The sequence below is a fragment of the Drosophila elegans genome, unplaced genomic scaffold (genome assembly GCF_018152505.1).
Source record: "Drosophila elegans isolate 14027-0461.03 unplaced genomic scaffold, ASM1815250v1 contig_814, whole genome shotgun sequence".
NCBI lineage: Eukaryota > Metazoa > Arthropoda > Insecta > Diptera > Drosophilidae > Drosophila > Drosophila elegans.
Window position 1 is genome coordinate 20990397 of NW_024546167.1, and position 16275 is coordinate 21006671.

Consider the following 16275-nt stretch of genomic DNA (forward strand, 5'->3'; position numbering starts at 1 on the left):
AATCAAGAATGGTTGTCAAGATAATCCAAAAAGTATGCAACGTCAAAAGATTTTATTAATAAATACAAGAACTTTGCAAGAGCTCCTGTTTTCCAAATGGGTAAGTAAACAGAATTCTGTCGGTTTATGTTTTATTTGAATGTATTTTTATTCATTTCCGTTTCGGTATAATTTCTAGTTTGTTCTCTTCGTCTTTAGTACTAGTTGGTTGTTTAGCAATCGTTTAAATTACTATAAATTATTTAAGTTTTATGTTACGTACTCGTATTATATAGATTTATAATTTAAAAATTCGCGTATGAAAGAAAAGTTGAAAGTCATTTAACTGGCAGCCACACTTTACTTCTCCCTTTCGTTACGTTCCTTCGCTAATTTCTTTCCTAGAGCTAAATAAAAACAAAATAATAATCGTAATGTTAAACGTAGGAAAACAAATAATAGCAATTAAACAAAAGTTAAAGCTGGAATCGCTGCGTTCTACTATCTCTCTCTCGTAATCGTAATCGTAAATAAGAGTACACGTATATCTAGAGATGAAAAAGTGCCTAGGTTAGCATTGCATCAACTGTACATTATGGCTTATACGCGTATAAGTCGCCGCCCACTTTTCCTCCTCCTCCGCCACGCCAGCAAACGATTATATTATAATTATAAATATGTTTATAATTATGCGGCGGAACACCGACTCCGCCCGGAGATATCAATTGTATTTGTTTTTGTTTTTTTGCGTGGTTATATCGTAGTCGATAATTAAATGGATAAATAACAAAAATGACTGTAGGAGCGCGTATTCCTTACTCTGGCTGTGTTTTTGGGTTGAGTGTCCTGGATCCAGGATCAGGATGTGTCTCACCCATGTATGTACAGTACATACACGAAATACAGTATGTGCTTATGGTTAACGCATGGATAATAGACATCGTATCATATCATATCATATCTCATATTACATGTTCGAGTGTTGTGATTCTGATTAAAAGCGGCGATCTCTTCTCTTCTCTTCTCTGTGTACATTTAAGTCTGCTACAACTTTGCTTTAGAATATAGTATATGTGCACATGTATGGTATGTAAATATGTAAATGGTATTGCATGTTGACATCTAGAATTGCTCAAATCGAATCGAATGCAATGATGGGTTCTTTAGTTTTAGCCAATGCGATAATTAAGCGGTAATTTAGTTAATTCAATTATATAAAAGTACAAAAAGGTCATTTGTGTTTGTCCGTGGCTATATATGTATGTACGGGTCGCGTTTAAACCAACCGATCTATATACACACGCTGGTCAGATCTAATCCAAAACTGAGTACTGTACTGAGTGTCCATAACTGAATATCCGAACCGAACTACATTGAACTACACGTCGCGATGCGCTGCGCTGAGCTGCCTACAAGTTAGCCTTGGTATATCATTTTGTGTTGCATATGTGTGTTGCTGATTGAATACGGGTAATATGGATGCTGGATGCTGGTTGCTGAGATTCCGCCGCACTGGATTCCGCCCGGAACTCTGTTTACGTGCCATTGGCCTTCGGCAGGGATCGCACCAGATACAGCTTCTCGCCCTGCTTGTTCGTGTAGATGGGCGCTCTTTGGTAATGGTCGACCAGTTGGTCCAGCGAGTGGAACTTCCGCTGCCCGATGCAGTACATGTTCTGCTCCACGTGCACGCGGAAGTGCTTGTTGCGTCCGGGGGCCTTCAACGAAACCGAATAGTCGCCCATCTGCAAGAAAGGATATTTAAGTTAATTGCTTACTTATTTAAACTGACTTGAACTATCACAACATAATTGTGTAAACTTATCTTTTCTCATAACTAAAACTGTATAAACATATAAGAAAAGCTCTTTTTAACATAAAGAATTCGCGTTTTTTGATTTACAAATTGATAAGTTTGAATTTCCAATAATTTAAAAGGGAAAGCTTCAGATATGTTGTGGCAGTTCAATATTGTGCATTTCACTCACGTTAGTCTCACTGTCTCTAATGAGGAAGTCGCCATCGTGCCCGTGGCCATTGAGCACCGTGTCGCACTGGCTTCTGGTGATGGCTCCATAATACCACGACTTGCCCGCCAGATTTGGCCGTTCAATTGGCTGGCCAGAGGATTGCGCCGCCGGCTTATTGCCCTCATTGCGACGCTCCATGGAATCGCTTCCGCCGCCTCCTCCTCCTCCACCGCCGCCCCCTGCTCCGCCATTGCTACCTCCTCCATTTCCGTTGCCGGCGCTGGCACTCGTATTGCGATAGGGCGTGGCCAGGTAGTCGTTCAACTCTTGGAGATAATTGCGTGGAACTAAACCGACTTGGCCCTGGTTGTTGCGAGCTTTGTACCAGTCCGGATCGGAGGCGGGCCGATCCACGATCTCCAACCGATCGCCCTTCTCGAACGACAGCTCCTGGTCGTTGTTCGACGTGAAGCTGTATAGGGCCACCTTTAGTGGGAAGGAAAGTATACAAAAAAAAACATTATTAGGTAATATTTTCAGGTGGCTGTAAACGGTGCAGTGGTTAGGAAGCTTAGCAGATGCATCGTCTTTGTTTAAATGCTGGGGAAAATCGATAGGGAAATTGCTTTCACTCGTTTTTCCATTGTCTATTCTAAAATTGTACTCTCAATTCTGAGTAGGTTGTATACGGTGCAGTGGCTAATCTATTCTAAGATTTACCCATTTTGATAAGGTTGCAAACGGTGCAGTGGTTAGGAATGGTAGAAGATGCAATAATACAATAAGTTTTATTTAAATGCTGGGGAAAATCGGTAGAGAAATTGCTTTCTTTTTTTCTATTATCTATTCTATGGAAGCCAATCTTTATCAAGGATTTGCGATTTCAGTAGGTTGTAAACGGTGCAGTGGTTAGGAAGGATAGAAGATCCATCGTTTACAATTAGTTAAATTTAAATTGGTAGGCAAATTTCCTTTATTTTTTCTTGTAAAGGTGTATATATTCTAAGATTTTCCCTTTGTGCTTTCAATTCTAAGAAGTGAACCACTTACCACAATATCGAGCACGTTCTCGGCCATGGCGTAGGTGTGGATCTCGCCGTCGTTATCACAATCCTCCGTGGTATAGTTGCTGGGAAACCAGCCGACGGAGTTGCCGCTCTGACCACGCCACCAGCCGTCGTTTGACTTCTCCAGGATGAGGATGCGCGTGCCCTTGGTCAGCGATAGTTCGTCGGGCTGCTGGGCCTGGTAGTTGTACTTGACCACGGCCGAGCCGATGGCCTCGGCGGGATCTGGGGGCAGTCGGCGCGACATGGTTGGACTCTCGATCTGGCGCGAGGGCGAACAATTGGGTAGCGTCTTTGATCCGGAGCCCTTTTTCACCTTTTTCTTGATGCTGCACAGAACGATCAGATCAAGATATTTGGTCAGACTTTGGCAAAAGCTTTGATTTGGAGAGATTTCTTGGGGAGATTCTGAGGTGGGTTATTAGACTAGTCCTATAGTTCGTTTTCGGGTGTTAGTAGTGGAGTTTCTAAGTTTTCAGGGGGGCAAAGGGGCGGGGCTCGACAGACAACGAAAGCAAAACGAATTTTTGTTGTTTCGAAATACAAAATACAAAAGCCGAAAGCAGTTTAATTACTAAAGTTAAATTACTAAAACCAAAGCAAAAGGTGGAAGGTGGGGGAGTTCGAACGCGTATATAGATACATCTACAGCTACAGATACAGATACAGAATAGATATAGAGGGCTTAATTCTGCTGAAATCAGAGCAAGAGAAGAACGCTTGGGTTTAGTCGGGCCAGGAACCAGGACGCACCTGTCGAAGAGCGAGGGCTTCTCCTTCTTCACATAGTTGCTGGGCACGTAGCCGGACTGATTGCGGCTGTTCTGGACGCGCCACCAGTGCTTCGAGTCGTCCAGCAGCAGATAGCGCTCGTTCTTGCGCAGATCCAGCTCCTGGGCACCCTGCGCTGCATAATCGTACTTGGCTACCACGTAGCAGACGTCTTCCTGAGATTTGCCTGCGGATTGGATACAATACGAATTGTTATTTTCATTCTAAAAAAAAAGTATAGAGTGTATTGAGTGAGAAAACCAAGACAATAGGGATTATAACTTCATGACCTAGTACAAAAAAATGTATGTATGTATAGACTCAAAACCAAGATTATACTTAATTGTTACTTCCTAAGAATTTAATTGACTTGTGTCATGAAGTTTTAGAATCCCTAAATCCTGGTTTTACCCCATTTTGCTCCTCTGTTAATATTGTATAGAGTGTGTACTAGCAGCTCACCGTGCTTCATGTTGCCCGCCATTGGTTGGGTTCCAGCGTTGCCGGCGGCACTGCCACTGGAGGAGTTGCCGCTACCGCTTCCGTTGGCGCTGCCGCTGCCGTTGCCGCCGCAGTCGAGCGCTGGCTGTCCGAAGGTCACACTTTTGTGCTGGGCGCTGCAGGAGGAGGCGGTGGACAGGGTGCGGTGGTGATGTAGCTGCTGCTGCTGATGCTGCTGCTGCTGTTGTTGCTGCTGCTGCTGCTGAGAGAGCGACGAGTGCCGCTGATGGTGGGCAGGTGATCCTGGCACGGGCACTGGCACCTGGGGACGGTACTGGTAGATCTGGTTGTTCTGATTCAGATTCTGATTCTGACTCAGATTCGGATTCTGATTCTGATTAAGATTCAGATTCAGATTCTGGTGTTGCGGCAGCTGTGGCGGATGCTGCTGCGAATACTGCTGCGAACTGGCTGAGGAGTCGGGGATGTTGCGCACAAATCGCTGGGGGTGTTCCAACATTCCAGACTGGCTGCTCCTCCGCCGCGGGGGGATTCCTGCTCCTCCAGCTGGGACTGCTCCTGGTAAGGACTGCTCCTGGAGGCAAGAGGTTGTTGTTGTTGTTGGTGGTGGACTTGGAGTTTGATGAAGTCTTTTTTTTGATGGTGATCGTTTGGTGGTGGTTATGTATTGCAGCTGCTCGCTGCTGGCACTCTAAGCTTGCTGCAAATCGCCTCTAGCCAATGCATAATTGCTGTGGGGGCGTGGTCATGATGGGGGCGCAAGGCAGCGTAGGCGTGGCAAACGTAAACATAACGCAATAAAGCAAAGTGAATGAAAAGAAAGAAAGAAAGAAGAGAGCAAATGATATAATAAAATTATGTTTAATTGTTTAGCACTCAAGAAGCTAAGAAGCGTGAAAATGATTAGTTTAAAAAATACAATGCAAGTACTCAAACACGAAATACTAAATACTAAATAGGAAAACCAACTCAAAAATTAGCCGAGAGATGAATGTTTGTTTTTGGGGTCAGCGAGCCGGCGATGATGAGGATGAATGAATGAAGTGGAGTGTGTTTATATGATGATAATAATAATGATGGTTTGCAGAGAGGGGAAGGGAATCTGGCCATTCCAGTTGCGAAGCAATTAAAATCTGTGCAAGTGAAAGTTGCCTCCGATGCCTGACTCCACTCAATTGAATCCAATTGCCAGGCGAACGAATGAGTGGCCCATCGGCCATTGATTTGTTTACTCGGAGGTTGCAGAACCGAAATCTCGCCTCCATTTCAGGCCAAGAAAGACACAAACAAGACACAGAAAACACAACTGACACATTCGACCGCAATGAGTCACGAACGGGAATTGTTGGCGGTATTGGGAAATTGGTTTCTTGGCCGAGATTTGTCGAGTGACATAAGGCGGTTAGCAGGCGGCAAAGAAGGTTGCTTGTTCGGGCCAGAGATCTCTGAAGAGCAACACGGCGATGGGTTCATTGGCCAAGGCAGCAAAAATCAAAGTCAATGTCATAGCCAAGGGCCATCTTGGGATAATTAAAAATCAATAAGTGTCGGCCACAAGCCAAGAAAACGCTCTTCTGGGGCTTTGAATCTAAGCCGTTTTGGTTTCACTTTTCTATGGCAAGTGAGAGAAGTTTGGATGTTGTTAGATCATAAACAAACATGACAAACTGATTGAGCTGAAAATGTTTATTTTTAGATTTTTAGCTATAAGTATTTCTCATTATAATTCCTGGAACCCATATAAAGAAACACTTTTTAAACGAAAGCTTCTAACAAATTCTTGTTAAAACATTTAGCGAACTTCCTGCCTAAAATGTAGTCATAATAATATTAATTTGATAACAAGTTCGTTTGTTTACTTTTCGGCCGATTAGTCTTCAAACTGAGATAAGGGAAAACGCCTTGTTTATTTGGAAACAAAAGACTACAAGTTCTAGATTAACAAACCAAAAAATATAAGGCATATAAGTTTTCGTTTAATTGTTTATTTTACTATCGATTAGTCAAAGGTTGTTTAATTCGGGAAAAAACCCTGTTTATGAGGAAGTGGAGGAACTGGTCACAAAGTGATTCACTGCCTGCTATTGTTTGTGTTTTCATTTTTTGTCGAGCGGAGAAAGCGGGGAGTGAAACCGTAACCGAACCCAGATAGCTACGGAGAAAGAACCCAAAAAAGATTATGTTTGTGCAAATGCTCGAGTGATAAGGGGGCGGTACGAGTACGAGTACGAGGAGGAGGAGGAGGAGGAGGAGGAGGCCCTGGTAAACATGAAACGCTTGGCTGGCTGACTGCCAATGAACTGAACTGCACCACCGTTGGATTTGGATTTTCTTCTTTCTGGCTTGGCAATTGTTTTGTTATTGTTTGCGCTTGCATAAGCCCAAGACATTGACATTACACTGGTGATAGAGAATCACAGAAATCGGGTGGAATTTGTAAAGTTGAATATACCAATGATATGATTTTGAAGTAAATAGATAAGATTAAGTTGATACTAATAGTAGAAAGAGTATGTAAGCAACTTTTATCTTTGCAACTATCAAATATACAAACATATGTTATTTATATGATATGAACTTGAATTAAACTGATAAGTTAAGTCTGATTCTGATATGAAATAAACATTGTTATATTTTTAACTTTAAACATTCCATTGCTGTTTACAGAAACTTCAAAATATGATTCATATAGCATGACAGTTGAAAAATTTCTGCATTCAAAAGATATTTTTTTCTGTGCATTCGTTTATTGTTTTCTTGACAACATTTCGTCTATTTGAGAGAAAGAGGGAAGTGCTGAAAAATGAAAGAGTTGCACGTGCTCGACGGGACAAGCCTATGAGTTTATGAGGCGGAAAGTTTTCTTTCCCCTCCATTGTTTTCCGAAGATCGGTTCCAGGCGAGGGAGTAGTAGCCACCAGCTACTAGCCCCCGAAAACCATCATAAACAAATTGGTGGCCCCCGAAATGAGAGCATTTGGGTCTATAACATTGAGTTACGACTTGGATGGGTGGGGGTAGGGAAGAAATGGAGGAACTGAAAGTGGGCCATTTGTGTGGAGCAGTCTCTTATCTGGTGTCGTGGGAGGCAAAGGGCGCCCCTGTTTACATAAGATCACTCATTCTCTTGGGCCGCAACTCCATTCCCCAAGTTGATTAAGTAAATACTTTTGCTGGGGAATGGGATTCGAATGGGGTTTCGTTTTCGGTTTTCGGCTTTGTTTTACTTTTTCTACTTTTTGGGATTGTTGCCGAGGGAGTCTGTCACATTTGCCGGCCGTGCCCAGAGATGCTGCGCAAAATCTCTGCGAGGTGGTGGATTTTCGGCAGCGAGAGGGTCGGCTTCTTGTCCTTAAAAATGGGAGTGAGGTTAGAGGGCAGGACTCATGGCCAGTGTTGGGAAAGCTATGCGTCTTGTTGTACCTAAATAGTGTGCAAGTACATGGGTAAAAATTTTAAGATTTTTTCAGAACCATAGACTAGGATTAAATGAAAATCAATTGTGCCAATTCAATCAATTTAAATATTGTGTCAATCATCTTTAAAACTATCAGCACAGTACTAAGTTATCTGATATCTGAGTTGGGCAAAAAAGTACCTGGTATTTATTAGGGCACAATTTTGAAGGTACTCTCTAACAATAGCCCTTTTGATGGCACACAACTAAGTTACATCAATTTAAATATACAATATAAATATAATCTTAAACCAAGGATAACTTTATATTCGTATGAAATTCTTCTCTGAGGAACAAAAGGTTCGAGGGAAAAAAGTACCAGATATTTATTAAGGTAACTATTAATGGTACTGTAAAGGTACTTCAGAACACTAGCACTTTTGGTGGCACAGTTACCGGTAAACACACGACCATGGTTACCCAAAAAAAAGGTGATGGGAAGCCGAGGGTTAAGGGTTGCAGCACCGCCACCCACCAGGGGTGGTGGACCAAAAGGACTACGCACCACCAGGTGGTGAGAGAGAGAAAGCGCAGGACCAAAGAGAGAGAGGCAAGAGAGAGAGAGATGAATGAGAGATTTTCGAGAGAGGCCACAAACAGGAGCTAAAAAGGAGCAGCCGAATATTTTGTGTGTACCTACCGGAGACGAAGCGATTGGACAACTCCTATATTCCTCCTGATTCTCCGCCTGGCACTCCTTATCCGTATCCGTATCCGCTATCCGTGTGTCCTTATCCTCAATCCTTAACCCTTAGCACCAGCCCTTGGAAAAGCCAGCAGCAAATGGGAAGACATGTGTGTTAAGACGACACTCAAAACTGCTGGAACTCCTGGAACACCACACTCTATTTCACTTCCACTTTCCACTGGGCTATTGCACTTTACGCACACACTTTAAAACACAACTTTAATTATAATATTATATATATACATATATATATTTCCGAGTGTGTGTGTGTGTGTTTGGGGCGGGGGTGCGCGTGTGTGTGTGTACATATGCTGCTGCGGCGAGTGGAAAAACACACAAATCCTGGGAATTTAACGATTTTCGAGTCCTCTAATAACCGCACGCGTTAATTACTTTTAATACCGAGTTGTTTGCACACTTTTGGAGCGCTGATTTGCGGTTAATTAATTAATTTTTAATGATTTTGCCGGAGCCGTTTCTTTCACTCGCCCATCCGATTTCGATTAGAGCAATCGATGCCAACATCGATGCCATCGATGTTTTCAAAACATCGCTTTCATCGATGTTTGGCGGGGCGCCATCGATGTTTTTCCATCTCTCCTATCGATGGGTGAGCAATGGTATTTTGCAACACTATTTCTGGTTTGTTTTGATTGAATTACCTGATATATTAATTTTAGCTGTTAAACCATGCTTAAAGCCGGAAAAATTGGTCTTGGGATCAGCAGATCATATACAGCAAAGGCCAAGCGGGTAGTTCTGGCCCAGGATAAGTCAAAAATCAAGGAATACACCCCGAAAACCACGGACAGCCATGAGAACCGCGTTTACGTTTGGGGATTCCAGGAAACTGGAGCTCTGGGCCTCCAAACCAATGTGAAGAAAGCCAAGGAACGCTACACGGAGATGGTTCATCATCCCACTAGGTTGCAATTCTCCAACAATAATGATATTACGGATGTGGCGGCAGGTTACGGGTTCACAGCCTACGCCGTAAAAAGAGACGACGGGGAGACACTTTTTGGCAGCGGCCTAAACACGGATTCCCAACTGGGTTTCCAAGTCAAGGGTAATCCGAAGGATCCAGCCAATCTGGATGTGATCATCTATCCCACAGCCATAAAACTACCCAGAGTGCAAGGAGAATCGGATGAAGATATGCAGGTGAAGAGCATGTCAGCGGGAAGAGCTCATCTGGTGATCCTGACCAGAAACGGAACCATCTTCACATTGGGCAACAACTCCTATGGGCAGTGTGGTCGCTCTATCATCGAGGAGGAGCGTTACAGCAAGAGTGCCCTAATCCACAGAATTCCGCAGGAAGATATATGCGGCAAGGATGATGAAATAGTCCAGGTAGAATGCGGACAGGATCACAGCATGTTCCTGACCAAAACCGGTCGGGTTCACACCTGCGGTTGGGGTGCAGATGGTCAGACTGGCCAGGGAAATTACCACACAGCCGGGCAGATAACCCTCATAGGCGGCGACATAGAAAAGGAGAAAATTGTGCGACTAAGCTGCTCATCGGATTGCGTTTTGGCCCTGAACGAAGCAGGCGATGCCTTCGGATGGGGCAACTCGGAGTATGGACAGCTGGATGACTCTGAACATGCGCAGACCCAAATAAATGTACCCAGAGCTCTCAAGCTAACCAAATCCATTGGCAAGATCAAGGATGTGGCTGCAGGCGGATCCTTTTGCATGGCCCTCAATGATCAGGGTTTGGTTTACACCTGGGGCTTTGGCATCCTCGGTTTTGGATCTTTTGTGGAGCAAACTTCCAAGCCACAGCATCTCTTGCCGCCGCTCTTTGGAAGGAATGACTTTAGCAACGCGACTTCGGTGGTTTCCATTGGATGCGGAGTCTTTCACATGGGCGCTGTCAACTCGGATGGAGATCTCTTCATGTGGGGAAAGAATAGATTCGGTCATCTGGGCTTGGGACACAAAAAGGATCAGTTCTTCCCCTTCAAGGCGGCCATCAATGGTAAAGTTACCAAAGTTGCCTACGGAGTGGATCACACTATTGCTCTCTGCAAGGCCTACTTCTAGATTTAACCGTGAAATTGTTATTGTTAATAGTATCTGTTTAAAATAATAATAATAATTTAAGTTTAAATATATGCTAGTCGAAAGAAACATGTTTTTGTTAGTATTCTAATGAAGGAGAAACATGTTAAGCCCGCCAATAAAAAGAAAACGGCTAAAGATCACAAATTCGCGTTTAATACATTTAAGTAGTTTTAAAGAACATTTAGATTAATTTGTTTCTCTCCCACTCGACGCATGCTGATAGTTTCCGTTCCTCTTTCGGTTTTTCCTGGTTGGGTTTTTGGTTTTGGTTTTTCCATGTAAATAGCTTCGATCTGAATCCGTTCTATACATTAATTGTTAGAATAGTTTAAGAGCATATATATAAAATATGTACTTGGAATGCCGCAGTGTGTCTGTGTGAGTGTGTGTGTGTTGTAGCAATCTCTAATCTGATCCAATCTCTTCTCAATTTTAATTCCGCACCCGAGGCTAATACATTGCTCGTATTTGTCACAATTTCGTCGATCGCTTTGATTGCGTTCTAGGTACATTTTCGTTACGCTTCTTTACTAGGGTCGTCGTCCATGATTCGCTTAACTTGGCCAATGATGATATATATCCACCCGGAGTGGGGTGCACGTGTCCTGCTAACCAGTGTTAAACCAGATCTAGACCACTTCTAGGCATGGCTTCGAACAGATCTCATCGCTTCTCTTCGCTATATGTATAAATCGATTCTAAGTAATAATTTCTTTAGGTTGTGTATTCAATATGGGGTGTTGTAGCTTAAAAGATCCTCCTCTCTGGATGCTCAGGCCCGTTGGTTAGCCTCATTTGCCTCATAGGCCTCCACTTCGGCAATATTGGCCAAATCGTACTCGATGACTCCCTTGCCCATGAACTCGGCGTACTTGCCGGAATCAGGCAGAGGATCAGCCGATCTCTTCGAAACTGCAAAGGAAAAGGGTATAAGGTATAAGGTTGTAGACGATGAAGCATGCAATTGGTAATTGCTAAGGCAAAAACTAGTGTTGTCTAGTTCAATGTTACCTAAATATGGTTGTAAACGATGAAGCATGCAAATGCATTGTCTAATGAAAGGTTCCCTAAATCTGGTTCTAGACGATGAAGCATGCAATCAGTTATTAGTCAGGGTAGAAGCTAGGGTAATTAACTGAAATGTTTCTGGTTGAAGATGATGAAACCATGCATTTAGTGTTAAGTCAAGTAAAAGCTACAGTAATCTAGTGAAATGTATTCTGAATCTGGTTGTAGACGATGAAGCGTGCAATTAGTTTTCAAGCAGGGTAAAAGCTTGAGTAATCTAGTGAAATGTTCTCTGAATCTGTTTGTAAACGATGCAGCATGCCATCAGTGATAGGTAATTAAAAAACGAGAGTTATCTAGTGATTTGCTCTCTTAGTCTAGTTGTAAACGATGAAGCATAACAATCAATGATAAGTAAGGGGAAACTTACTGCCCGAGACGAACTTCTCCATCATGTAGACCTTCATGTCGTAGCACTCGTTGGCAATTCGCTCCGAGATGAGCGAGAGATCGGTGATGCGGGGCGTCACCACGCGCATCTGGCGCCGAACGCGCTCCGTATCGATGTTGTAGTAGCCAGTGCTCATCTTCTTCATGAGATCCACAAAGCTGGTGGGCGGCAGAGTGGTATCCCGATCCAAGGGCATGATGAAGCACCTGCCAGTGGTGGTGTCGATAATGGCCGACTGATTCTCCTTGAAGTCGTGCATGAAACGACCTCGCCGTCCATCCTTGAAGTCGGGCACGTCCACACGGGCGTATCCCTCCTCATCGCTATCGCCATCCAGCTCGATGTCCTCGCGGAAGTAGTTGTCATCGAGGGATTCACTGTTTGTCATCGGGGGTCCAAAGTCGGGCAGCAGGGAGCGCCAGTTCAAGGCGAAGGGTCCATCGGAGCGTGGATACACACGCGCCATTTCCATCGAGTCCTCTGGATAGGGAATCTCGCACAGGGCGTGGTACCTCATGCTTCCGTGCGATGGGGCGTATACGCGATATAGGGTCCATCCGCCCAACACACCCAGGAGCATCACGACCACGGCGATCAGGAACAGCAGAAAGGACTTGAGGCAATGGTGCTGGGGCCTATTGAAGACCATCGATTCCGCATCGGCTTCATTGTCGCTGTAAGCCACCTTGGGCTGTGAATGGGAAATTGGGGTTTAAATAAGGTGAATTTATACATTTTTTGGGGATAGTGCCCATGGGCGAAATAATTTCAATTAAATTTTATATAGATTTTTCATTCAAAATTAAAAAAAAAAAAATAATATAACGAAAAGCAATTCTTAACAGACTTTTTTATACAAATTATGACCTTATATCGATTTTATATAAATAAAAACAATTTTATTTGGAATTTGATATACAAATAAGAACAAATTGGTTAGGTTTAAAATAATACTCCTCAAACTGTAAAAAATATATTTAAAAAAAACTACAATCTTTATAAAAGACAAAACAAAAATCTAACAAAATACGCTAAAAGCCTTCTTGTGTTCCCCCCTTATCAAGATATACTTATTGTTTCCCAATGGAACAGTCATAAAAACAGCGATAAAGTCGTCGGCAAAACGAATAAATAAATAAGCTGACTCAAAGGAAAATTCTATAAGTCCAAAAGTTGCCTTTGCTGAACAATACTTCTTTACTGGGTGCTATGTAAAATAAATGGGACTTTCCAGAACTAAGATTAGGACAATCAAAACTGCATCCCTTTGCTTTGCTTAAACACTCGCTTACTGCGTCGTTAGCAAGCACTTCTCAGATAGGTCAAACAATAAATGTTCCCCTTGCAACCATTTAGTCAATTGAAATCGTTTGCATGCTAGTTAGAGTGGACCTTAGTACAACTATAAACACAACAAATAAGCACAAAAATGTACTAAATAATACATGAGTCTAAAAGATTTTTTTTTAAATAAAAAATTTTAATTGACAGTTATATGTAAAAGCATAGCTTTTTAACGCTTTTAAAGTTAGGATAAATAATTTTTTCAAAACATCATTTATTAAAATTTACTTTTGTACTTTTACTTTTTATTGTTTATATCATTGTGCAGTAGTAAAATATTAAAGTGAACAATGCCAGCTGATTGCTGTCGCTGCATTATCGTAGAAACTTGATATGGGGGAGAGATTGGGAAATATGTTTAGAACTCAAATTGGCTGGGAGTGTTTATGTATGACTGCCAGCTGATAAGACACGACTTTCTTTGGATACTCTCCACGTTCGCATACTTATCGAGGTCACTGTGTGTGCGGGGCCAAAGAGCAAAACCTGCACACACAAAAAGTATGATCTGAAATTGCAACCCAAATTGGGTTTACCCCAGCTGTCAGGGCCAATCTGCAATCTCCACCAGCAACAGGAAGAGACCCACCGCTGACCTCGAGAAATGTGAGTAGTCCTTGGCGGGGAAAGCCCAGGAAAGTGAATGGGTACACGTCATTTGGGGGAGGGGAGGTGGGTGGTGGAATTTGGGGGCGACAAGGAATTCCAGCGGGGAAAAATCGATGGCCTGCAGGTCGAGCTCTGCCTCTGCCTGCGCTGAGGCTGCAAATTCGGATTCCGATTCGGAGCACCACCCCCCTGGCAGAACTTGTGGCTTTTTTTGGGGGCAGAAGGACAAGGGGGTGGGTTGGACACAAGGACACCTCTCGCAAAACGATTGCGCAAAAATGAGGCTACATATGTACATATATCTTCTCTGGGAAATGGGATGGAATGCAAACTAAACTCACTGCGATTAGGGAGCCATGATGCATCAGCGTCTCATCGTTGAGGTTCATCGGCAGTGGCACCTTCTCCTGGTCCGTGATCTCCCCCCGCAATTTGCCCAAAATTGTCATGGCTGCTCTGTATTTAAACTAGTTTTCAATGCCTCGGAACGTTCGTCTCTGTTTGTTTTTACTGAAAATTTAGTGCGCAATTGTTGACGAGTTGAAATCTCGATCCAGACAGTGTGACCGTTGCCATGCCAATCAATCTTTCTGTGGGATTCGGAATACCTAAAATATGAGACTCAAGGCTGGTGGAAAACTTGGATCAGAATGCTAAGCGCCTAAAGGAAAATTTGAAATTTTAAAAACTAAGATATAAAACGATTGTTACATATATAATAGACCTATTCTTTTGAAAGTATTTTCTGTATGTTGTTATTTTTTTATGAATTTAAGTGTTTTTGCTTCTAAAATTTTTTCTTAGTTTTTTGAATATCTGTTCATGAATAAGTTTCAATAAAATTAAGTATTTTTTCACACTAATTATTTTTTAAATTTAATGAATATCTATAGTTGCTTTATTTAAATTTTTTTAATTTACTAATGACGGTTCCACTAAAAGAGCCCTTAAGAATTCGTTCTAAAGTCTCACATATCTAAGACGTTCTTCAAAAATAATATATATTTAAAGTCTTATGAAAAATTTTATTTCGTTGATAACAAAATACAATCTACTGGCAGTTAATAGGACATTTTTGAAAAATGCAGGCCAACACTCTTTTTTCAGGGATGAAATGATCAATGGAGTAAGGATCTTTCGATCTCTGTGGCTTCTGGGGGCCGGAACGGAACCCTTTTCAACCTTTATTTGCTGCACTCGCTTACAATCTAATCATACAGAGCAGAGGAGGATACTACTTATGACTATGCTGATTGGAGAGAAAGGCGAGATGTCCTTTGGGACACTTGTTGGCGTAGTGTCCCTTGTGGCCGCACTTGTAGCAGGTGATCTCCTCCAGCGGCGTGGGCACCTTGACGAAACCGCCACCACCACCACCGGGTCCACCATGTTGCCCATGTGGACCATGCTGACTGTGGTGACTGTTGTTGGGGTTGGAGTTGTCATTGTCATTGCCCTCGGAATGGCCAGAATGCCCAGAATGACCACCGGAGTAGCCAGAATGCCCTCCGCCCGAGTGATCCATGGCATTGATGTTGTTGCGATGCTCCAGACTGCCCACATACTGCTTGCAGGAGTTGGCCTTGTGGCCCAGCTCGCCGCAATAGTGGCACGTGGGCAGTTTCTTGTGCAACTGGTCCTTGCTCAGTTCCGCCAGCGGGGGCAGTTCGAAATGTGGATGCATATGCTTGCAGGCGGGTCCTTCGGGGCAAAACCCGGCCAAATAGTCCATGCACAGGACGCGCCGGAGATGCTGATGCCTGCAATGGGGGCCATGGCGGCAGAAGCCGCGCTTGTACCACGGACAGTCCTTCACCTTGCTCTGCGGATCGATGTGCAGGAAGGGACACTCCTTGTTGTGGCAGGCATTGAATCTGGAGTAGAAGTAGCACTCGGGCATCTTGGTCATGTCGTACTCGTGCAGGAACTCGCACTGGTCGCCCTTTTTGCACAGTCCGCGCAGCCAGTGCTTGCACACGATCGTCCTGTCGCCGCGAATATGTCGGAATGGACAGGCACTTCCTTTGTCGCACTCCTGGCCACTCCGGGTGATGAAATTGCAGACGGCCGCAATGGATTTGTCCATGCCGTAGAAGGGCAGCGGAATGGCGCCCACCTGCTCGATCAAATCCCGCTCCGCCTTGAACTGCAGCCCGCTCACGTTGGCCAGTAGGATGTCCATCTCGGCAGGATTTAATTTGGGTTTCGGGTGCCCTTAAAATCTGGTAAACAATGCAGTTTCTCTTTTTTTTTGCGCTTGTTGTTTTGTTTTACTGCTGCTAGTGATGTCACGCAGCCGGCGAAAAGTTATCGATATCGATTGAGGTTGCGGGTGGCAGTGGATAGGGCTGGACACCTGGTTATTTTTTAGCGAAGTCTAGCCGGAGTATCTA

At 43.4% G+C, this 16275-nt stretch overlaps 4 protein-coding genes across 6 annotated transcripts; 1 reads left to right on the plus strand and 3 right to left on the minus strand.

Moving 5' to 3' along the window:
- Window positions 1-123: 123 nt before the first annotated feature.
- LOC108149237 (cytoplasmic protein NCK1) lies at window positions 124-8910 on the minus strand. Of its 3 annotated transcripts, none has more exons than XM_017276683.2 (6): window positions 8347-8910; window positions 4250-4823; window positions 3770-3974; window positions 3000-3345; window positions 1968-2435; window positions 124-1724 (listed from the first exon to the last, which is right to left on the minus strand). In XM_017276683.2, the coding sequence occupies exons 2-6, from the start codon at window positions 4746-4748 to the stop codon at window positions 1515-1517; spliced, it is 1728 nt and encodes a 575-aa protein (XP_017132172.1). In that variant the 5' UTR covers window positions 4749-4823; window positions 8347-8910; the 3' UTR covers window positions 124-1514. The 3 variants fall into 3 exon arrangements, with proteins under 3 accessions (XP_017132172.1, XP_017132165.1, XP_017132181.1); XM_017276676.2 differs by having other exon boundaries at window positions 4250-4980; XM_017276692.2 differs by lacking the exons at window positions 3770-3974; window positions 4250-4823.
- A 107-nt stretch (window positions 8911-9017) lies between these two features.
- On the plus strand, window positions 9018-10614 carry LOC108149258 (RCC1-like G exchanging factor-like protein). Its single transcript, XM_017276703.2, has one exon. The coding sequence runs from the start codon at window positions 9085-9087 to the stop codon at window positions 10447-10449; it is 1365 nt and encodes a 454-aa protein (XP_017132192.1). The 5' UTR covers window positions 9018-9084; the 3' UTR covers window positions 10450-10614.
- LOC108149266 (integral membrane protein 2B) lies at window positions 10602-14449 on the minus strand. Its single transcript, XM_017276712.2, has 3 exons — window positions 14224-14449; window positions 11909-12620; window positions 10602-11382 (listed from the first exon to the last, which is right to left on the minus strand). Exons 1-3 carry the CDS (start codon window positions 14329-14331, stop codon window positions 11243-11245), a joined length of 960 nt encoding a protein of 319 aa, XP_017132201.1. The 5' UTR covers window positions 14332-14449; the 3' UTR covers window positions 10602-11242.
- A 437-nt stretch (window positions 14450-14886) lies between these two features.
- LOC108149276 (cleavage and polyadenylation specificity factor subunit 4) lies at window positions 14887-16186 on the minus strand. The gene has a single exon (XM_017276722.2). It carries the CDS (start codon window positions 16062-16064, stop codon window positions 15117-15119), a length of 948 nt encoding a protein of 315 aa, XP_017132211.1. The 5' UTR covers window positions 16065-16186; the 3' UTR covers window positions 14887-15116.
- Between the last annotated feature and the right edge of the window lie 89 nt (window positions 16187-16275).

Bases quoted from the DNA above. Each gene is read 5' to 3' on its own strand.
- LOC108149258 (XM_017276703.2), top strand. From the start codon at position 9,085: ATGCTTAAAGCCGGAAAAATTGGTCTTGGGATCAGCAGATCATATACA.
- LOC108149237 (XM_017276683.2), bottom strand. From the start codon at position 4,748: ATGTTGGAACACCCCCAGCGATTTGTGCGCAACATCCCCGACTCCTCA. The intron at 3,975-4,249 runs GTGAGCTGCTAG...TCCAATCCGCAG, and splicing joins GGCGGGCAACATGAAGCACG to GCAAATCTCAGGAAGACGTC. The intron at 1,725-1,967 runs GTGAGTGAAATG...CCTTTCTTGCAG, and splicing joins TTAGAGACAGTGAGACTAAC to ATGGGCGACTATTCGGTTTC.
- LOC108149276 (XM_017276722.2), bottom strand. From the start codon at position 16,064: ATGGACATCCTACTGGCCAACGTGAGCGGGCTGCAGTTCAAGGCGGAG.
- LOC108149266 (XM_017276712.2), bottom strand. From the start codon at position 14,331: ATGACAATTTTGGGCAAATTGCGGGGGGAGATCACGGACCAGGAGAAG. The intron at 12,621-14,223 runs GTGAGTTTAGTT...TCCCATTCACAG, and splicing joins ATCATGGCTCCCTAATCGCA to CCCAAGGTGGCTTACAGCGA. The intron at 11,383-11,908 runs GTAAGTTTCCCC...TTTCCTTTGCAG, and splicing joins GGAGAAGTTCGTCTCGGGCA to TTTCGAAGAGATCGGCTGAT.